The 22,973-nt window shown below is 49.7% G+C and overlaps 1 protein-coding gene across 1 annotated transcript in view; it reads left to right on the top strand.

The window, feature by feature from the left end:
• The window catches only part of LOC116985313 (rab effector MyRIP-like), a 128,722-nt gene that overhangs the window by 86,743 nt on the left and 19,006 nt on the right, over positions 1-22,973 (top strand). The window contains exons 8-13 of the mRNA XM_033040022.1: positions 4,619-4,753; positions 7,548-7,731; positions 10,838-11,409; positions 19,281-19,364; positions 21,134-21,241; positions 21,747-21,899. Coding sequence (XP_032895913.1) covers positions 4,619-4,753; positions 7,548-7,731; positions 10,838-11,409; positions 19,281-19,364; positions 21,134-21,241; positions 21,747-21,899 — 1,236 coding nt within the window. The remainder of the gene's footprint in view (positions 1-4,618; positions 4,754-7,547; positions 7,732-10,837; positions 11,410-19,280; positions 19,365-21,133; positions 21,242-21,746; positions 21,900-22,973) is intronic.

Here is a 22,973-nt window from a genome sequence, read left to right as displayed (position 1 = left end):
CCCAACATCGGGAACATGTTTCCTGCCTCTAGCGTGTCCAAGCCCTTAACAATCTTATATGTTTCAATGAGATACCCTCTCATCCTTCTAAACTCCAGAGTGTACAAGCCCAGCTGCTCCATTCTCTCAGCTCTCGATTCCCCTGCCAACCTCCCCTTTGCTCTTGCTGATAGCCCCCCCCCCCCTTCCTTTTTCTTGTTTTCGTGTTGGACACTCCCCCCTCCAATGACCATACCCTCCTCAGCTATAACAGTCTGCTCCCAACGTTCTACTCACTCTAAAATGTGGCTTTGGGGAAAGACAGTGCTGGCTATGAGCGGGTCAAGTAGCTCACGGGGTTAACCTGGTCTCCCGCATTTCCTGCACCTTCGCCCATTCAGACGCACGGAACAGGGGTCCTATTTGGTAATTGCTAGTGTCTGGATTATCTTTCTGTATCTCCTTCTTCCGTATCTCCTTCTACATATAAGATTGTTAAGGGTTTGTCTAAAACTCAGTCTAGGTGCTGCAAATGCAAAAGCGTGGTCACCCCTGAGCTTAAACCTAGACCGCTGGATAATCAGTAGCCACAAGTCGGCCGACCTGAGGGACCTGGAGGTAGAATGGTGGGTTAGCAGAGTTTTGATATGGAGTGGGGTGGGGTGGGGGGGGCAAGCTCGTTAAGGGCTTTGTATACAAATAAGAGGAGCTTGAAGTTGATTCTGTACCGTACTGGGAGCCAGTGGAGAGAGGCCAGGATCAGAAGTGGAAGTACATTCTCTTTTCAGTATATCCATAGGCTAAATCATTCCTCTTTTTTGTTGTATCTATCCCTAACTTCAAAGCCGTTTCCTGCCAATTTGCTAACATCGTGGCTTCTCTCTGTTCCTTTCAGCTCTGGATAATGTTGTCTCCAGAGACCATTAGGCCTCTGAGCATTAACAGTTTGACTATTGTTCCAAATTATCTTTTCTATGTATTTCACACCCTCCAAGAATTCCATCCCCTCCCTTGGGCCTCAATTCACACCCTAATTCCACCTCATTGGGATGCTTAACACACTATATATGCGATGGACTATCGGGGTCAGTAGCAGTATCTAGCTGATTACCCATTTCAGCCGACGATCACACCAAAGATCGATCTACACACAACACAACACAGCGAATATTGCACACACACACACACACTTATCCCCAATCAAACGGGGCCCCACGCAGTTCACACGCAACCCTTCACAAAGCGTCTTAAATCGGTAAATTAAAGCGGTAAACACATATCGTATTAAAGCGGTACCATAGTAGCAAAATCACCTAAACTTAATCACACAAACTTAACCAAAAGCATATACAACTATAATAGTAGAGCAGAATCACACTTAAGCGCCTGTCCCACTGTACGAGGTAATTCAAGAGCTCTCCCGAGTTTAAAAAAAAATCAAACTTGTGGTAAGCACGCAGAATGTAGGTAGCGGGTACGTCGGAGCTCGGGGTCGTCTCTTAGCGGCTCGTAACGCTAACGGCAGGTACTCGGGAAACGCGGTAAGCTCGTGAAATGTTTTCAACATGTTGAAAAATGTCCACGAGAGCCCCGAGTACCTACGAGCGGCCATTACCGTAAATCTCCGAGTTCGAATCGGGGCAAACTCGGGAGAACTCGTGAATTACCTCGTACAGTGGGACAGGGGCTTAAAGCAAGAACATATACAACTAACAACTATAATGCAAATGCAAGCTAGAATATAATATATGAGCATATAATTACAGTACAACAGAAAATGACACAGTCATAAGCAAAAGCATTCGATATGAACACTCCAAATTTAGCAGAATTTAGGATCGAAGAATTTGGCTTGCACAGTCCTGGAATATCACAGACGCGTCCTGAAAATTTCAGTGCTAATTTTTACAGTGGCTATGCCAATCTACCTTAGCACTGATTCCCAGTACCAACAGGGACTCGAACCCATCACAGGCAGGCTCAAACCCCAGGGACTCTAACCCTCCTACCGATAAGATACTGATCCTCAGCACGTACTCCGCTTAGCGCTGGCCTCTCAGCGCTGATCTTTAAAGTGAATCTGCCAATCTCACCTCAGCACTGGCTCTCAGTGCTTACCCCGCTTAGTACTGAACCTTCCCAGTATTGCCTTTCAAGGTACCCTGTCAATTAGTACGCCAATACTGGGGGGGGGGGACTCTAACCCCGGGACTTTAACCTCTTTAAGGTGGGAACTAAAAACCTTGTGAGCCCAACCCTCACACAAACCTGGGACTCAAACCCTATATGGACTCCAAACCTATATGGACTCTAACCCTCACCCAAACCTAGTTTGTGTTTGCCAGACTACTAACCTTAATCAATCTCGTCGGGATTCCACGCGCAAGTCAGCAAATGACCAATTAGTCGTCAGATTAGCGGAACGGGGAAAACCGATGCCGCGAGGACTACTCACACCGGAGGCCCAATTTCTCCTCCCGCGATCCGAGACGACTTCGCTCCTCGGCCGCAGACTCGCGTTGGCAATCCGTTGAGATCCCGGACGAGCCCCCAAATGTTGATTCCGGATCTAATACTCTCTCTCTAGTCTGGTTCAGTAAACCACCGAGTCGAACACTGGAGTCCAAACCCTTCTTTATTTGTATTCAACGCCATGGGGAGGGATCCACTCACTCGAGCCCTTGGCAGTCTCGCGTAAACAGAACAGAAGGCTCTGGTGAGACCACATCTAGAGTGTTGTGTACAGTTTTGGTCTCCTAATTTGAGGAAGGACATCCTTGTGATTGAGGCAGTGCAGCGTAGGTTCATGAGATTGATCCTTGGGATGGCGGGACTGTCATATGAGGAAAGATTGAAAAAACTAGGCTTGTATTCACTGGAGTTTAGAAGGATGAGGGGGAATCTGATAGAAACATATAAAATTATAAAAGGACTGGACAAGCTAGGTGCAGGAAAAATGTTCCCAATGTTGGGCGAGTCCAGAACCAGGGGCCACAGTCTTAGAATAAAGGGGAGGCCGTTTAAGACTGAGGTAAGAAAAAACTTTTTCACCCAGAGAGTTGTGAATTTGTGGAATTCCCTGCCACAGAGGGCAGTGGAGGCCAAATCACTGGATGGATTTAAGAGAGTTAGTTAGATAGAGCTCTAGGGGCTAGTGGAATCAAGGGATATGGAGAGAAGGCAGACACGGGTTGTTGATTGGGGACGAGCAGCCATGATCACAATGAATGGCGGTGCTGGCTCGAAGGGCCGAATGGCCTCTTCCTGCACCTATTTTCTATGTTTCTATGTTTCTATGAAAGACAACCGACACGCCCCAACAAAACGATCGCCCTTTTATACCCCTATACAATGGCGGGGAAACTAACGGCGCGAAAGTACCAGGGAGGCAACGCCTACAAACCAATCACGGCACCTATTCATCACACAGAAACAAAGTAAAGACATATAATCGGTGAGGTAACCCCTCTGGAACAATCACACTTACAGACGGGAAGATGCAGAAACAAAGTCGAAACATATAACTCCCCTAACCAATCACAGACACGGAGCAAGCGTCAGTGTGTTGAAACGTAACTTTGGGGGCCCCGACTTGGTGGCGCCAGGTGGGTCACATGGGTAGAAGCTTCCGGGATCTTCTTCAGAGGTCCAGAGTTAGTGGCGCCAGGTAGGTCACATGGGTCTCCAGCACCTTGCAATGTATTGTCTCCATCAGTGAAGCCCCGTCTTTCACAGACACCTGCCATTTCCCCAAGTGCACAAATCCCTGCATGTAAGGCAGGCTTGCATTATCATTTATGCATTTATTTCGAGAGGACTAGAATATCTAAAAAGGGATGTAATGCTGAGGCTCTATAAGGCGCTGGTCAGGCCACATTTAGAGTTTTGTGAGCAATTCCCCACACCATATCTGAGGAAGGATGTGCCGGCTCTGGAGAGGGTCCAGATGAGGTTTACGAGAATGATCCCAGGAATGAGTGGGTTAACATATGATGAGCGTTTGACGGCACTGGGCCTGTACTCACTGGAGTTTAGAAGAATGAGGGGGGAAACCTCATTGAAACTTTACCGAATAGTGAAAGGCCCGGATAGAGTGGATGTGGAGAGGATGTTTCCACTGGTGGGAGAGTCTAGGACCAGAGGTCACAGCCTCAGAATTAAAGGACGTTCCTTTAGGAAAGAGATGAGGAGGAATTTCATTAGTCAGAGGGTGGTGAATCTGTGGAAATCATCGCCACAGACGGCTGTGGAGGCCAAGTCAGTGGATATTTTTAAGGCTGAGATAGATAGATTCTTGATTAGTGCGGGTGTCAGGGGTTATGGGGAGAAGGCAGGAGAATGGGGGGGGGGGGTGAGAGATAGCAACCTTCACGTGGTCCGCCCTGTTTCGACGAATGCAATCAACCCGGCGTGCACAATCAAATAAGATCAAATAGAACAAGTTGTCCTACAACTTTAGGCTGTGCACGCCATACGCAAGAAGAAGAAGAAGAAGAAGAAGGATAATGGGGTTAGGAGGGAGAGATAGATCAGCCATGATTGAATGGTGGAGTAGACTGGATGGGCCGAATGGCCTAATTCTGCTCCTACGTCGAATGTATTTGACCACAATCTGGGCGTTCTCTTCCATTGGTTGCAGGTGATAAAGAGGAAGAAGTCAGGCGGGGGCCTGACGGACTCGGAGTCGGAACCGGCACGTTGCCAACGCAGGTCCTCTGCCAGGGAGCTCCTCCATCCCTCTCCCGACTGCCAGGCTGAGTCCTCCACCCTGTGGGTGAGTATCGGGACCAGCGCGCGCACACTCACACGCACACGCACACGCACACGCACACACACACACACACACCCTCACACCCTCACACTCTCACGCACACGCGCACACACATGCACACGCACCCGCACCCTCACACTCACACGCGCACACACACACACACATGCACACGCACACGCACACGCACCCGCACCCTCACACTCACACTCTCACGCACACGCGCACACACACACACACATGCACACGCACACGCACACGCACCCGCACCCTCACACTCACACTCACACGCACACGCGCACACACACATGCACATGCACACGCACACGCACCCTCACACTCACACTCTCACGCACACACACACACACACGCACCCTCACACTCACACGCACACGCACACGCACACGCACCCGCACCCGCACCCTCACACTCACACTCACACTCTCACGCACCCTCACACTCACACTCACACTCACACGCGCACACACACACACACATGCACATGCACCTGCACCCGCACCCGCACCCTCACACTCACACTCACGCACACGCGCACACACACACACACATGCACACGCACACGCACCCGCACCCTCACACTCACACTCTCACGCACACGCGCACACACACACACACACACACACACTCACACACACCCCGCCTCTCTGCTCCCCACAGAGCTAGGAACTGTACGTGCTGGCTAATACACAGAGTGCTGGAGTAACTCAGTGGGTCAGGCAGCTTCTGTGGAGAACATGGATAGGTGACCTTTCACGTTGGGACCCTACTTGAGACTCAGACTCGCGATGCTGTCTGACCCGCTGAGTTACTCCAGCACTTATTGTAAACCAGCATCTGTAGTTCCTTGTTTCCACTATCTGCTGTCTCAGCTCATCTCCTTTTGAAACTTTTTCCCTTTCGGGTTGAGTTATTAGTTTGTTATTTTCACATGTCCCGAAATACAGTGAAAGGCTTTGTTTGCGAGCTATCCAGTCAGTTTAAGGTCATAGTGTCATCACGTCTACTCCCCCATTCAATCACGACTGATCTATCTCTCCCTCCTAACCCCATTCTCCTGCCTTCTCCCCATAACCTCTGACACCCATACTAATCAAGAATCTTTCAATGTGGAGGAAGTCATAGAGTGATACAATGTGGAAACAGGCCCTTCGGCCCAACTCGCCCACACTGGCCAACATGTCCCAGCTACACTAGTCCCACCGGCCAGCATTTGGCCCATATCCCTCTTATTTATAATGTACATCAGTATAATCAGATCACATACAAGTCATAGTGTGGAAACAGGCCCTGTGGCCTAACTCCTCCATGCCAACCAAGTTGCCAATAGACAATAGGTGCAGGAGTAGGCCATTTGGCCCTTTGAGCCAGCACCGCCATTCACAGTGATCATGGCTGATCATTCATGCCCCATCCACGCTAGTCCCAATTGCCTATATCCCTCCAAACATTTATATCCATGTGCATGTCTGAGTGTCCCTTAATAGACAATAGGTGCAGGAGTAGGCCATTCGGCCCTTCAAGCCAGCACCGCCATTCAATGTGATCCTGGCTGATCATCCCCAATCACTACCCCGTTCCTGCCTTCTCCCCATATCCCCTGACTCCGCAACCTTTAAGAGCCCTATCTAGCTCTCTCTTGAAAGCATCCAGAGAACTGGCCTCCACCGCCCTCTGAGGCAGAGAATTCCGCAGATTCACAACTCTATGGGTGAAAAAAAAATGTCCTTGTCTCCGTTCTAAATGGCTTACCCCTTCTTCTTAAACTGTGGCCCCTGGTTCTGGACTCCCCCCAACATCTGTAAGTAAAGCAGGTAGTACAAATAGCGAAGTACAGAATATATTTTTACAGCGTGGTAGTTTTGGAGCTACTGAATAAAAGTGCAAGGTCCATGATGCGGTTGGTTGGAAGATCAGCACTAAGCATTACCTGCAGTTCAAATCTGTGGACCCCAAGACAAAAACAGTCATGCTGAGGAACTCAGCCAAGTGAGCTGGGAAGAGAAACTGGTTCATTATTGTCACGTGTACCGAGGTACAGTGAAAAGCTGTGTTGTGCATGCTGTCCAAACAGATCAGATAATACCGCACATAAATACAATCAGGTCAAACTCCAGTCCAATAGGTAGAGCAAAGGGGAAGATACAGAGTGCAGAATATAGTTCTCAGCATTGTTGCGCATCAGTTCCACCGACAAAGTCCAATGTCTGCAATGGGGTAGAGGTGAATCGGACAGTACCCCAGCTTATGGAAGGACCGTTCAGAAGCCTGATAACAGAGGGGAAGAAGCTGTTCCCAAGTCTGGTGGTGCGCGCTTTCAAGCTTCTGTCCCTTCTTACTAAAGAGCGGCTATTCTTTGCACTACAGCTTTTCACTGTACCTCGGTAAACTAAACTGGCCGGTCACAGTGGCGCAGCGGTAGAGTTGCTGCCTTACAGCGAATGCAGCGCCGGAGTTCCGAGATCGATCCCAACGACGGGCGCTGTCTGTACGGAGTTTGTACGTTCTCCCCGTGACCTGCGTGGGTTTTCTCTGAGATCTTCGGTTTCCTCCCACACTCCAAAGACGTGCAGGTTTGTAGGTTAATTGGCCTGTTAAATGTAAAAATTGTCCCCAGTGGGTGTAGGATGGTGTTAATATGCGGGGATCGCTGGTCGGCACGGACCCGGTGGGCCAAAGGGCCAGTTCCCATGCTGTGTCTCTAAACTAATCTAAACTAATCGTGCCCACGTTGGCCGCAACTGCAACGGTCATACCTAACTTGCCTGTTCTTCCTTGCCAGAGGTCTCAGTCAGAGTTGTGCCTGACTCAGGAGGAGTTGGAGAGCAGGGAGGGAGCGGAGGAGGGCAGCCTGTGGCGCTCGGAGTCTGCGTGGAGCCAGGCCGTGGCTCAGCCATCCCAACACCTGGACATCCGGCCTTACTCACTGCCCGAGTGGCAGAGCATGGAGTTGCTGGACAATGCAGGTACCCTTCAGAGGGCGGAGTCCCAGAGTCCTAGAGAGACACAGCGTGGAAACAGGCCCTTCAGCCCAACTTGCCCACATGTCCCAGCCACACCAGTCATAGAGTCCCACACCGTGGAAACAGGCCCTTCGGCCCAACTTGCCCACACCGCCCAACATGCCCCAGCTACACCAGCCATATAGTGATACAGTGTGGAAACAGGCCCTTCGGCCCAACTTGCCCACACCGCCCAACATGCCCCCAGCTACACCAGCCATATAGTGATACAGTGTGGAAACAGGCCCTTCGGCCCAACTTGCCCACACCGCCCAACATGCCCCATCTACACCCGTCCCACTTGCCTGCACTTCTTCCATAACCCTCCAAACCTGTCCTATCCATGAACCTGTCCGACTGTTTCTTAAACGTTGGGATAGTCCCTGCCTCAACCACCTCCTCCGGCAGCTCGTTCCATACACCCACTCTGTGTAAAAAAAAAAGTTACCCCTCAGGTAATCTTTCCCCTCCCCCCCCCCCTCCCCGCCCCCTCACCTTAAACCTATGTCCTCTGGTTCTCGATCCCCGTGCTCCGGACATGTTGGGGTGAGGGGTGGGAGGGTAGGTGACGTTTCACAGTCCAAAGACGCGCAGGTTTGCAGGTTAATTGGCTTGGTAAATGTAAAAATTGTCCCCTAGGATGGTGTTAGTGTGCGGGGCGGGAATCCCTGGTCGGCGCGGAGTGGGAGGGCAGATGACGTTCTGCAGGTGATGCGAGGGAGGGGTGGTGGATGTTTGGGGGCGGGTGTGTAGTGGGGAGGGTGAGGGGAGGCCGGGGAGGGTGGTGGATGTTTGGGGGCGGGTGTGTAGTGGGGAGGGTGAGGGGAGGGGAGGGTGGTGGATGTTTGGGGGCGGGTGTGTAGTGGGGAGGGGTGAGGGGAAGGAGGGTGGTGGATGTTTGGGGGCGGGTGTGTAGTGGGGAGGGTGAGGGGAGGCCGGGGAGGGTGGTGGATGTTTGGGGAGCGGGTGTGTAGTGGGGAGGGTGAGGGGAGGGGAGGGTGGTGGATGTTTGGGGGCGGGTGTATAGTGGGGAGGGGAGGGTGGTGGATGTTTGGGGGCGGGTGTGTAGTGGGGAGGGTGAGGGGAGGGAGGGTGGTGGATGTTTGGGGGAGGGTGTGCAGTGGGGAGGGTGAGGGGAGGCCGGGGAGGGTGGTGGATGTTTGGGGGCGGGTGCAGAGGCAGGGGTGGTGAGAGTGGTCGGGGCATCGGGACAGATGCGGAGTGGGGAGGACGGAGAGGGGAGGGGATAATGGTCGATGTTGGGGGGTGGGTGTTGAGTGAGGGACTGTGTAGATGGGGAGCGGTGCGGAGTGGGGGGTGCAGAGGAGTGGGGGTAGATGCTGGGAACGGGTTGCAGTGGGGTGAGGGAGCGAGATGTCGGTGGTAGATGCAGAGTGGGAGTGGAGTTGGAGGTAGATGTTTGGGGGGGTGAGATACACAATAGGTGCAGGAGTAGGCCATTCAGCCCTTCGAGCCAGCACCGCCATTCAATGTGATTATGGCTGATTATCCCCAATCAGTACCCCGTTCCTGCCTTCTCCCCATACCCCCTGATTCCCGCTATTTTTAAGAGCCCTATCTAGCTCTCTCTTGAAAGCATCCAGAGAACCTGCCTCCACCTCCCGCTGAGGCAGAGAATTCCACACTCACAACTATCTGTGTGAAAAAGTGTTTCCTCGTCTCCGTACTAAATGGCTTACCCCTTATTCTTAAACTGTGGCCCCTGGATCTGGACTCCGTCAACATCAGGAACATGTTTCCTGCCTCTAGCGTGTCCAAACCCTTAACAATCTTATATGTTTCAATAATATTTCATCCTTCATGGGGAGAAGGCCAATATATCTCATCCTTCTAAACTCCAGAGAGTACAAGCCCAGCCGCTCCATTCTCTCAGTTGAAGGCAGATAGGGACAGGTTGGGTATGGGAGCACAGAGGGGTGAGCATGGAGGTTGGAGGCATGTGTGGGATGGGGGTAGAGAGGGGATAGATGTTAGGGCAACAGGACAGGTGAGGGGTGGGGGTGGGGGTTGTGGGTGGGTGCGGAGAGGGGTTTGGGTGCTAGATGTTTTGGGGACAGGTGTGGAGTTGGTCTGGAGAGGGGATGGTGCTGGATGTTGGGGGTGAGGGAATGAGATGTTGGGACAACAGGACAGGTGAGGATTGGGATTGGTGAGTAGATGGTGCTAGATGTCTGGATTAGTGTGTAGAGGATGGGATTGGTGCGTAAGTAAGTAAGTTTATTGGCCAAGTATTCACATACAAGGAATTTGCCTTGGTGCTCCGCCCACAAGTAACAACATGACATACAGTGACAGTTATGAATGACCTAGAAAACACTATATGTTGTGATTGGTGAGTAGATGGTGGTAGATGTTGGGGGTGGGGAAGGGGCAGTGGTAGATGTTGGTGCTGAGCGAGGGAGGAGAGGGGTGAGGGTGCTAGATGTTTTGGGGACAGGTGTGGATTGGTGAGGAGATGGTGGTAGGTGTTGGAATTGGTGCTGGATGTTGGGATAGGTGAGTGGACATTGGGATTGGTGAGTTCAAACCATTAGCTGAGATTTATGATCAACATGTTACCAGGGTGAATGATGAAGTGGTGAAGTTGCGACGTCGACTGATGGAGCTGATAAGTTTGGTGCTAGATGTTGGGATCGGTGAGGAGATGTTGGGATAGGTGAGTGGACATTGGGATTGGTGAGTAGATGGTGGTAGATGTTGGGATTGGTGAGTTGATGTTGGGATTGGTGAGTTGATGTTGGGATTGGTGAGTTGATGTTGGGATTGGTGAGTTGATGTTGGGATTGGTGAGTTGATGTTGGGATTGGTGAGTTGACGTTGGGATTGGTGAGTAGATGGTGGTAGATGTTGGGATAGGTGAGTGGACGTTGGGATTGGTGAGTTGATGTTGGGATTGGTGAGTAGATGGTGCTAGATGTCAGGGTTGGTGAGGATGCAATGCTAGACATTGGGGTTGGTGAGGAGAGGATTGTAGATGCTGGAGCTAGGTGTCGAGGAGGGATGGTTCTGTCCCTGGTGGTGTCCCGCTGATGATCTCGTTGCTCTGCAGGTCCATCCACAGCACTGCACAGCCCCGACGGCAACTGGATGGCGGTGTCTTGCCGCCGGCCGACTCCGGCCCGGCTCCTCACCAAACCCAAGGGCCGGGACTTTGCCGGGCTGGAGCGAGAGGCGGGCGTGCGGTCGGCGTACGAGGAGATGGGCGGGGACGAGGCTGACTGGGGCTCGGTGATGGGACCACGGCCAGAGGGGTTGCCGGACCCGACCCCGAGCCAGCTGGCCGGACCGACGCCGGAGCCCAGCACGACCTGTCCCCTCGCCTCCCCCCACCTCCGCCGGCACCACGCCGTCGTGCCCGAGACCTCCTCCGGGGGCTTGGTCCGCATCTCCGTGACGGGACCAGAGGACCGGGGGCTGGTGGTTGGCGATGGGGACTACGACCTCAACTTCAACACCCGCGAGCCGTCACCGGCGGACAGCAGCGACGACCAGGAGCTCCCCGACAGAGCCGAGAGGAGGCAACGGCGTCGCAAACGTAGCAAGAGCTCTTCGCCTGAGCAAACGCACAAGGGCAACGGGGCATCAACAAGACAGACGGCCACACCGAAAAACACATGCCAGGTAAGGCCACACACAGGCAGAGAGACGGAGACAGACAGGGAGAGAGACAGAGAGAGAGACAGAGAGAGTCAGTCAGAGTCAGTCAGTCAGTCAGACAGAGAGAGAGAGTCAGAGAGAGAGTCAGAGAGAGTCAGAGGGAGAGTCAGAGGGAGAGTCAGAGAGAGAGAGCGTCAGAGAGAGAGAGAGAGAGAGGGAGAGTCAGAGAGAGTCAGAGGGAGAGTCAGAGGGAGAGTCAGAGAGAGTCAGAGAGAGTCAGAGAGAGTCAGAGGGAGAGTCAGAGGGAGAGTCAGAGAGAGTCAGAGAGAGTCAGAGAGAGTCAGAGGGAGAGACAGAGAGAGAGTCAGTCAGAGTCAGACAGAGAGAGAGTCAGAGAGAGAGACAGAGAGAGAGTCGGAGAGAGAGACAGAGAGAGAGACAGAGAGAGAGTCGGAGAGAGAGACAGAGAGAGAGTCGGAGAGAGTCAGAGGGAGAGTCAGAGGGAGAGTCAGAGAGAGTCAGAGAGAGTCAGAGAGAGTCAGAGGGAGAGACAGAGAGAGAGTCAGTCAGAGTCAGACAGAGAGAGAGTCAGAGAGAGAGACAGAGAGAGAGTCGGAGAGAGAGACAGAGAGAGAGACAGAGAGAGAGACAGAGAGAGAGTCAGTCAGTCAGACAGAGAGAGAGTCAGAGAGAGACAGAGAGAGAGTCAGAGAGTCAGAGGGAGAGTCAGAGAGAGATAGAGAGAGAGAGTCAGAGAGAGAGTCAGTCAGTCAGACAGAGAGAGTCAGAGAGAGAGAGAGAGAGAGAGTCAGAGAGAGAGTCAGTCAGTCAGACAGAGAGAGTCAGAGAGAGAGAGAGAGAGAGAGTCAGAGAGAGAGTCAGTCAGTCAGACAGAGAGAGAGTCAGAGAGAGAGAGAGAGAGAGAGTCAGAGGGAGAGTCAGAGGGAGAGTCAGAGAGAGTCAGACAGAGAGTCAGAGAGAGAGAGAGAGAGAGAGAGTCAGAGAGAGAGTGAGACTGAGAGAGAGAGAGAGTGAGAGTCAGTCAGAGAGAGAGAGAGTCAGAGAGTGAGAGTCAGAGACTGAGAGTCAGAGAGTGAGAGTCGGAGGGGGGGAGGGAGGGAGAGGGAGAGAGACAGAGACAGAGACGGAGAGAGTCAGAGAGTTGACCTACGCAGTGAATGGTCGGCCTCTGGGTAGTGTTGTAGAGCAGAGGGATCTAGGAGTACAGGTGCATGGTTCCTTGAAGGTCAATAGACAATAGGTGCAGGAGCCTGCAACGTCATTCAATATGATCATGGCTGATCCCTAATCAGTACCCCGTTCCTGCCTTCTCGCCATATCCCCTGACTACGCTATCTTTAAGAGTCGCATGTGGATAAGGTGGTCTAAAAGGCTTTTAACACTTTGGCCTTCATCAGTCAGAGTATTGAGTATAGAAGTTGGGAGGTCCTGTTGCAATTGTACAAGACGTTGGTGAGACCGCATTTAGAATATTGTGTTCAGTTCTGGGCACCATGTTATAGGAAAGATTTTGTCAAGCTGGAAAGAGTGCAGAGAAGATTTACGAGGATGTTGCCAGGACTAGAGGGTCTGAGCTATAAGGAGAGGTTGAGTAGGCTGGGTCTCTATTCCATGGAGCGTAGGAGGATGAGGGGTGATCTTATAGAGGTATATAAAATCATGAGAGGAATAGATCGGGTAGACGCACAGAGTCTCTTGCACAGAGTAGGGGAATCGAGGACCAGAGGACATAGGTTCAAGGTGAAGGGGAAAAGATTTAATGGGTATCTGAGGGGTAACTTTTTCGCACAAAGGATGGTGGGTGTATGGAACGAGCTGCCAGAGGAGGTAGTTGAGGCTGGGACTATCCCCATGATAGGACAGGTTTAGAGGGATATGGGCCAAACGCAGGCAGGTGGGACTAGTGTAGCTGGGACATGTTGGCCGATTTCTCTGTCCCTCTGTCCCTCTGTCTCCCTCTGTCGCCGTCTCTCTCTGCCTCCGTCTCTCTCTCTGCCTCCGTCTCCCTCTCTCTGCCCCTCTCTCTGCCCCTCTCTCTGTCATTCCATCAGCATGTGTGTTTTCTGTAAACCAGCATGTGCAGTTATTTCCGGGTGTGTAAACCAGGCAGGCGTTGAGTTTGATGAACACAAAATCTCAGCATCTGTCAGCATCTGAGCAAAATCTCAGAGACAGCATCTCTGGAGAGAAGGAATAGGTGACGTTTCGGATCGAGAGGAAGAAGGGTCTCGAACCTGAAACATCACCCATCCCTTCTCTCCTGAGATGCTGCCTGTCCCCTCTGAGTTACTGCAGCTTTTGTGTCTATCTTCGGCCTGTCTGTCTGTCTGTCTGTCTCTCTGTCTGTCTGTGTGTGTGTGTGTGTGTGTGTGTGTGTGTCTGTGTGTGTGTGTGTGTGTGTGTGTGTGTGTGTGTGTGTGTGTGTGTGTGTGTGTGTGTGTGTGTGTCTGTGTGTGGTGTGTGTGTCTGTGTGTGTGTGTGCATGCGCTCCAGTTACTTGTGTGTGTGTGTGTGTGTGTGTGTGTGTGTGTGTCTGTGGCTGTGTGTGTGTCTGTGTCTGTGTGTGTGTGTGTGTGTCTGTGTGTGTGTGTCTGTGTGTGTGGTCTGTGTGTGTGTGTGTGTCTGTGTGTGTCTGTGTGTGTCTGTGTGTGTCTGTGTGTGTCTGTGTGTGTGTGTCTGTGTGTGTGTGTGTGTCTGTGTGTGTGTGCGTGTGTGTGTCTGTGTCTGTGTCTGTGTGTGTGTGTGTGTGTGTCTGTGTCTGTGTCTGTGTGTGTGTGTGTGTGTGTGTGTGTGTAAGTAAGTAAGTAAGTAAGTAAGTAAGTAAGTAAACTTTATTTATATAGCACATTTTAAGTCAATTTGCATTGACCCCAAAGTGCTTCACATAATTTAAATAATAAGTTCCATTGCAAACCATAGAAAAAGGTTTTTAAAAAATGAATAAAAATGGACACAACATATTACAGAGTTCAACACAAACATCCCCCCACAGCAGAATCAAAACATTTCCACTGTGGGGGAAAGGCACCAGAAAGTTAAGTCCTCTTCCTCTGTGAAACACCCGAGGTCAGGGCCCATCTGTGGCCGTGCAGCCAGTCCGATGATTTTCAGGGCCCTCTTGCCGTAAAGATGAAACATCGGTGTCGGGTGAAACATTTCTCAGCGGCTTGGAAAAGTCTGTGTGTGTTGCAGTGTGATTCTGTACCACAGGGTGGTGCTCAGAGCCAGGTTACTGACAGACTTCACTGATGGAACCACAAATATTCTCAGCAAAATGGAACGATCACACCTAGATATCGTGGCTCTTTCAAATAATGAATGAATTAATAAATATGTTTATTGGCCAAGTATGTATACATACAAGGAATTTGCCTTGGTGCTCCGCCCTCAAGTAACAACACTACATACAGTAAACAATTAAGAATAAAACATTAAACATTAAGAATAAAACATTATGGATTAAACATGCAAATTAAATTAAATACCAGAGCAAAAGGAGGCTACAGATGTTTGGTTATTGAGCTACTACTCGTGGGAAAAAAAGCTGTTTTTATGTCTGGCTGTGGCAGCTTTGAGTCTGGCGGAGTCGCCTTCCTGAGGGAAGTGATTCAAAGAGTTTGTGGCCAGGGTGAGAGGCAGATAATACGGAGGATGTGTCCAAAACAAGAGGAGGATGGTGGGGATTCTGTGCCAAACACGGGCAAATGGGACTAGGGTAGATGGGGCATCTTGGTTGGCATGGGCAAGTTGGGCTGAAGGGCCTGTTTCCATGCTGTGTCTCCAAACTAAAGATAGACACGAAATGCTGGAGTAACACAGCAGATCAGGCAGCATCTCTGGAGAGAAGGAATGGGTGACATTTTGGGTCGGAACCCTGCTGCAGACTGAAAGATAGAGGGCGGTGAATCTGTGGAATTCTTTGCCACAGACGACTGTGGAGGCCAAGTCAGTGGATATTTTTAAGGCAGAGATAGATTCTTGATTAATAATAATGATAATAAACTTTATTACAGACTCAAGGTCCAGACAAGGGGCAACATTACATTAAAAATGCATTGCATATTAAAAAATATCTTAAATACATATATAATCTTAATATATCACATAAAAGCATCATAAATTATATTAAAAAACACACAATACATGAGTTAAAAATCCAGATTAAAAGAATGATCAATGTCCTACAACGAGACAACGATACCAGTGTCTCCACAGCTGGGATTCGTAGTGTGTAGTGCTGATCCTTATGTTTGTCAAGGCCACAATAAGCACATTTTTAGAGTCATTTATCCTGCAAATGAATTTATACATGTGGTGTCTTAGGATAGCTTCTAAAGTACTGACTGCTGCAGCCACAAACATATTACTGGCACTACACCATCTAGGTTGCCTTAGCAGTGTTCTCATGGCATCGTCATATGCCACCTTTAGTCTCTGCATACTTGTCTTTCCATAGTTCGACCACAGGTGCGCAGTGTAGAGTGGTGTGCAGTATGCTCTAAATAGCGACATCTTCACCACATCTGCACACGCACCAAATCTACGCAGGAGAATATTCGCCTGTACATACAGCATGCGTCGTTGCCTATAAATATCTTCATCGTCTGTCATTTGTTCTGTAATAATATGCCCTAGATATTTTACCTTATTACAGACACTAAGATTGTCAGACAATTTAAAATCAGGATATTTTAGGCATTTATCCTCTTTGGTTCTACAGATCATAACAGCACTCTTACTAGCATTATATTTAATGTCATGTTCCACACCATACACAGAACATATAGTAAGGAGCTGCTGGAGACCAGCGCTAGATGGACTAAAGACCACAAGATCATCTGCATACATAATATGGTTCACTAAAATATTACCAATCCGATTAGTACGGGTGTCAGGAGTTATGGGGAGAAGGCATGGGAATGGGGTTAGGAGGGAGAGATAGATCAGCCGTGATTGAATGGCAGAGTAGGCTCGATGGGCCGAATGGCCTAAACCTGTACCTCTCCAATGTGATCATCCATTGGACAATCCATTCAATGTGATCATGGCTGATCATCCCCAATCAGTACCCCGTTCCTGCCTTCTCCCCATATCCCCTGACTCCGCTATCTTTAAGATCCCTATCTAGCTCTCTCTTGAAAGTATCCAAAGAACTGGCCTCCACCGCCCTCCGAGGCAGAGAATTCCACAGACTCACAACTCTCTGGGTGAAAAAGTGTTTCCTCGTCTCCGTTCTAAATAGCTTACCCCTTATTCTTAAATTGTGGCCCCTGGGGATGGATGGATAAATGAGGGATGGATGGATGGATGAATGGATGGATCCATCCATCCATCCAGCCATCCCTTCTGTAGTAACAAATTCCACAGATTCACCACCCTCTGACTAAATAAATTTCTCCTCATCTCCTACCTAAAGGAACATCCTTTATTTCTGAGGGTGTGCCCTCTGGTCCTGGACTCTCCCACTAGTGGAAACATCCTCTCCATATCCACTCTATCCAAGCCTTTCACTGTTCTGCAGTTTTCAACAAGGTCCCCCCCTCATTCTTCTAAACTACAGCGAATACGGGCCCAGTGCTGACAAACGCTCATCATAGGGTTAACCCACTCATTCCTGGGATCTGTTGAAATGCTGGTTTACTCCGAAGATAGACACAAAATGCTGGAGTAACTCAGCGGGACAGGCCGCATCTCTGGAGAGAAGGAAAGGGCGACATTTCGTGTCAAAACCCTTCTTCAAACTGAGAGTCGGGGGAGAGGGCGTCTAGAGATATGGAAGGGTAAGATGTGAAAACGACAGATCAAAGCGGATGATGATAGAACAGGCCAGCCAGCTAACCAGCCTAGGCCATTTGGCCCATCATCTATCTCTGTGCCAGCTGGTACACTAAAGTTGAGCGCATTGCGTGACGGAAAACGAAACAGGCCCTTCAGTCCATCTCATCAATGCCGACCAAGATGCTTTCCTGAAGCCTATCCCACCTGCCCACATTTGGCCAATATCCCTCTAAATCTTTCCTGTCCATGTATCTGTCCAAGTCCCAAAGATGTGCGGGTTTGTAGGCTAATCGGCCCTCTGTAAATTGTCCCTAGTGTGTCGGGAGTGGATGAGAAACTGGGATAACATAGAACTAGTGCGTACGGGCGATCGCTGGTCAAACATAAAGGGAACATATATGCAATTAATGGCCACTCTTAACGGCAAGCAATTCAATAGAGTTGAATGTGGCCACAAAATGCTGGAGTAACTCAGCGGGGCAGGCAGCATCTCTGGAGAGAAGGAATGGGGTCGAGACCCTTCTTCAGACTCAATAGAGTTGAAGGTAGACAAAAATGCTGGAGAAACTCAGCGGGTGAGGCAGCATCCATGGAGCGAAGGAAATAGACAACGTTTCGGGCCGAAACCCTTCTTCAGACTCAATAGAGTTGACACAGGTTCGAGGTGAAGGGGAAAAGATTTAATAGGAACCCGAGGGGTAACTTTTTTCACACAAAGGATGGTGGGTGTATGGAACAAGCTGCCAGAGGAGGTAGTTGAGGCAGTTAGACAGGTACATGGATTGGACAGTTTTGCTGGCAGGTGGGACGGGTGTAGCTTGCGAAATGTTGGCCGTTGTGGGCAAGTTGGGCCGAAGGGCCTGTTTCCACGCTGTATCACTCTATGACTATAACATACAGTGCATTCAGAAAGTATTCAGACCCCTTCACTTTTTCCACCTTTTGTTACGTTACAGCCTTATTCTAAAATGGATTAAATTCTTTTTTTTTAATCATCGATCTACACACAATATCCCATAATTAAAAAGCGAAAACAGGTGTTTAGAACATTTTGTAACGTAATTAAAAAGAAATAACTGCAATATCACATTTACATAAGTATTCAGACCCTTTACTCAGTACTTTGTTGAGGCACCTTTGGCAGCGATTACAGCCCCAAGTCTTCTTGGGTATGATGCTACAAGCATGGCACACCTGTAGTTGGGTAATTTCTCCCATTCTTCTCTGCAGATCCTCTCTAGCTCTGTCAGGTTGGATGGGGGGAGTGATGCACAGCTATTTTCAGATCCCTCCAGAGATGTTCGATCGGGTTCAAGTCCGGACTCTGGCTGGGCCACTCAAGGACATTCACAGACTTGTCAAAAAGCCACTCCTGCGTTGTCTTGGCTGTGTGCTTAGGGTCGTTGTCCTGTTGGAAGGTGAACCCCCGCCCCAGTCTGAGGTCCAGAACGCTCTAGAGCAGGTTTTCATCAAGGATCCAACATAGAAACATATAAATTAAAAGTGCAGTAGGAGGTCATTCGGCCCTTCAACTCAAAAAGTGTTTTCTCGTCTCCGTTCTAAATGGCTTACTCCTTATTCTTAAACTGTGGCCCCTGGTTCTTGACTCCCCCAACATCGGGAACATGTTTCCTGCCTCTAGCGTGTCCAAGCCCTTAACAATCTTATATGTTTCAATGAGATTGCCTCTCATCCTTCTAAACTCCAGAGTGTACAAGCCCAGCTGCTCCATTCTCTCAGCATATGAAAGTCCCGCCATCCCGGGAATTAACCTTGTAAACCTAATCTGCACTCGCTCAATAGCAAGAATGTCCTTCCTCAAATTAGGGGACCAAAACTGCACACAATACTCCAGGTGTGGTCTCACTAGGGCTCTGTACAACGGCAGAAGGACCTCTTTGCTCCTATATTCGATTCCTCTTGTTATAAAGGCTTACAGATGCTGCCTGACCCACTGAGTTACTCCAGCATTCTGTGTCTATCGAGGGGGAGGTTGGGGTGGGGGGTGGGGGGGGGGGGGGGTGTTAGCGGGTGAGGGGCAAGCAGTGGGAGCTGTGTGTCTCTCCCGTTACTCTCCCCGTTGTGTTCCCGTCCAGGAGCTGAGCAGGTGCATGTTGGTGATGGAACGCAGCCTGGCCAGGCTGGAGCGGAGGATCAGCCTGGGGTCCTGGAGCCAAGAGGTAACCCCCCCCCCCCCCCTCATCTCCACACACCTGGGTCCAAAGCAAAGTCACACCTGCCAGCTGCCAGCACCATTGGCCAGCCAGCTGGAGCAGGTGTACTTTGCTCAGGTCCTTCCATGGACCAAGTCCGCCATCAACATCCTTCCTCGACTCATGTGCGGCCATTGGAGGAAGTCTTCATCTTCTCCCTTCACCCTCCTCATCTCGCAATCCTCACTAGACATTGGTTTCATCGATCCCAGCCTGCTCACGTGGCCAACCTCCTCATTCTCATAGCTGCATACTAAATCTCGTTGCACTGATGTGCAATGACAATAAAAGATATGGTTATTATTATTATTATTATTATTCTCATTGATACTTTACCGAATAGTGAAAGGACGGTGGAGGCAGGTTCTCTGGATGCGTTCAAGAGAGAGCTAGATAGGGCTCTTAAAAGATAGCGGAGTCAGGGGATATGGGGAGAAGGCAGGAACGGGGTACTGATTGGGGATGATCAGCCATGATCACATTGAATGGCGGTGCTGGCTCGTAGGGCCAAATGGTCTACTCCTGCACCTTTTGTCTATTGTCTATTGTTCTGGTTCTGCCTCCATTTCATTATCGCCAGTAACGGCCACATTTTCATTGTGGTCCAAGCAATGTCAGTGCGGCCAGTCCGCCGAGCTCGGGTTAACCAGTGACGAGCGTTTGTCGGCACTGGGCTTGGACTCGCTGGAGTTTAGAAGGGTGAGGTGGGGGGGGGGGGGGGCCTAATTGAAACTTTACCGAATAGTGAAAGGCCTGTAGTCGAGTGGATGTGGAGAGGGTGTTTATCCTACTTTATGTCTACAAAGCCCTTAATGGGCCTACATAAAAAGTCTGCTTACCCACCACACCACCTCCAGGTCCCTCGGATCGGCCGACTTGGGGTTACTGAACATCCCGCGGTCTAGGCATAAGCTCAGGGGCGACCGTGCCTTTGCGGTTGCAGCTCCTAGACTGTGGAACAGCATCCCCCTTCCCGTCAGAACTGCCCCCTCCATCGACTCCTTTAAGTCGAGACTTAAAACTCATCTTTACTCTCAAGCCTTTCTTGACGTCCTCTGAGGGAGGGCTGTATGTATGTATTTATGTATGTACTTAATCTATGAACCAATGTTGTATAACGTTAGTACCTCCACCAATGTAAAGCACTTTGGTCAACGAGAGTTATTTTTTAAATGTGCTGTAGAAATAAAAGTGACTTGACTTGACTTGACTAATGGGAGAGTCTTGGATCAGAGGTCACAGCCTCAGAATTATAGGGTGTTCTTTTAGGAAGATGAGGAGGAATTTCTTTAGCTAGGTAGTGAATCTGTGGAATTCATTGCCACGGAAGGCTGTGGAGGCCAAGTCAAATGGTATTTTTAAGGCGGAGATAGATAGATTCTTGATCAGTATGGGTGTCAGCGGTTATGGGGAGAAGGCAGGAGAATGGAGTTAGGAGGGAGAGATAGATCAGCCATGATTGAATGGCAGAGTAGACTTGATGGGCCGAATGGACCAATTCTGCTCCTATGAATTTTAATTAATATTTTATGTATCATTCCTAACTGTCACTGTATGTCATGTTGTCACTTGCGGGCGGAGCACCAAGGCAAATTCCTTGTATGTGAATACTTGGCCAATAAACTTATTCATTCATTCATTTCATTCATTTCATGACTTATGAAGGTGGACTTCTGAAGAGATTGATTGCGCGCAGTGTTAACGGAGATTGTTAATCACGTTGCCTTCTGTTAAAGGAGTCGCCAGCCCCCAGGGACAAGGACAAGATGGCCGAGGATGAACCGGGAGAGGATGTGGAGAGGAAAGTCTCGCTGACAAAGACTGAGGTGGACCAAGTGGAGAAGGTGAGATAGAGAGAGTACAGAGGAGATTTACTAGAATGGTGCCTGGGTTTCAGCAACTAAGTTACAGAGAAAGGTTGAACAAGTTAGGTCTTTATTCTTTGGAGCGCAGGAGGTTAAGGGGGGACTTGATAGAGGTCTTTAAAATGATGAGAGGGATAGACAGAGTTGACGTGGATAAGCTTTTCCCATTGAGAGTAGGGAAGATTCAAACAAGAGGACATGATTTGAGAATTAAGGGACAAATGTTTAGGGGTAACATGAGGGGAAACTTCTTTACTCACAGAGAGTGGTAGCTGTGTGGAATGAGCTTCCAGTGGATGTGGTGAAGGCAGGTTCGATTTTATCATTTAAAAATAAATTGGATAGATATATGGACGGGAAAGGAATGGAGGGTTATGGTCTGAGCGCAGGAAGATGGGACTAGGGGAGAGTAAGTGTTCGTCACGGACTAGAAGGGCCGAGATGGCCTGTTTCCGTGCTGTAATTGTTATATGGTTTATATAAGGTGCTGAAGTCACGGATGGTTCAACTGATCACCAAGCTGAGCGACAAAGAGTCATCGTCTGGGGACGACCTGGACCTGGAGTCGACGGAAGCAGCTCAGGAAACTTCCTCTTGCGATGAAGACCGAAAGCACATTCAGGACGAACTTGTCAGAGTAAGTCCCGCGTAGTCAGCTAGCGCAGGAGTGGTTTGTGCCAATGATAGACACAGAGTGCTGGAGTAACTCAGCGGGTCAGGCAGCATCTCTGGAGATGAGAAGGGTCTCGACCTGAAACGTCACCTATCCACGTTCTCCAGAGATAGACATAGAAAATAGGTGCAGGAGGAGGCCATTCGGCCCTTCGAGCCAGCACCGCCATTCATTGTGATCATGGCTGATCGTCCCCTATCAATAACCCGTGCCTGCCTTCTCCCCATATCCCTTGACTGCACTAGCCCCTAGAGCTCTATCTAATTCTCTCTTAAATCCACTGCCCTCTGTGCCAGGGAATTCCACAAATTCACAACTCCCTGGGTGAAAAAGTTTTTTCTCACCTCAGTCTTAAATGGCCTCCCCTCTATTGTAAGACTGTGGCCCCTGGTTCTGGATTCGCCCAACATAAGGAACATTTTTCCTGCATCTAGCTTGTCCAGTGCTTTTATAATTTTATATGTTTCTATAAGATACCCCCTCATCCTTCTAAACTCCAGTGAATACAAGCCTAGTCTTTTCAATCTTTCCTCATATGACAGTCCCGCCATCCCAGGAATCTCGTGAACCTATGCTGCACTGCCTCAATCACAAGGATGTCCTTCCTCAAATTAGGAGACCAAAACTGTACACAATACTCCAGATGTGGTCTTACCAGAGCCCTATACAACTGCAGAAGAACCTCTTTACTCCTATACTGAAATCCTCTTGTTATGAAGGCCAACATTCCATTAGCTTTCTTCACTGCCTGCTGTACCTGCCCACCAACTTTCAGTGACTTGTGTACAAGGACGCCCAGGTCTTGCTGCACCTCCCCCTTACCAAACCTAACCCCATTGAGATAATAATCTGCCTCTTGTTTTTGCCACCAAAGTGGATAACCTCACATTTATCTATATTATACTGCATCTGCCACGCATCTGCCCGCTCACTCAACCTGTCCAGGTCACCCTGCAACCTCCTAACATCCTCTTCACAATTCACACTGCCACCCAGCTTTGTGTCATCCGCAAACTTGCTAGTGTTGCTCCTAATTCC

This window comes from Amblyraja radiata, chromosome 2, assembly GCF_010909765.2.
Source record: "Amblyraja radiata isolate CabotCenter1 chromosome 2, sAmbRad1.1.pri, whole genome shotgun sequence".
NCBI classification, from domain to species: domain Eukaryota; kingdom Metazoa; phylum Chordata; class Chondrichthyes; order Rajiformes; family Rajidae; genus Amblyraja; species Amblyraja radiata.
Note: the sequence above shows the minus strand (reverse complement) of the source record. Positions and strands in the feature narration are given on the sequence as shown.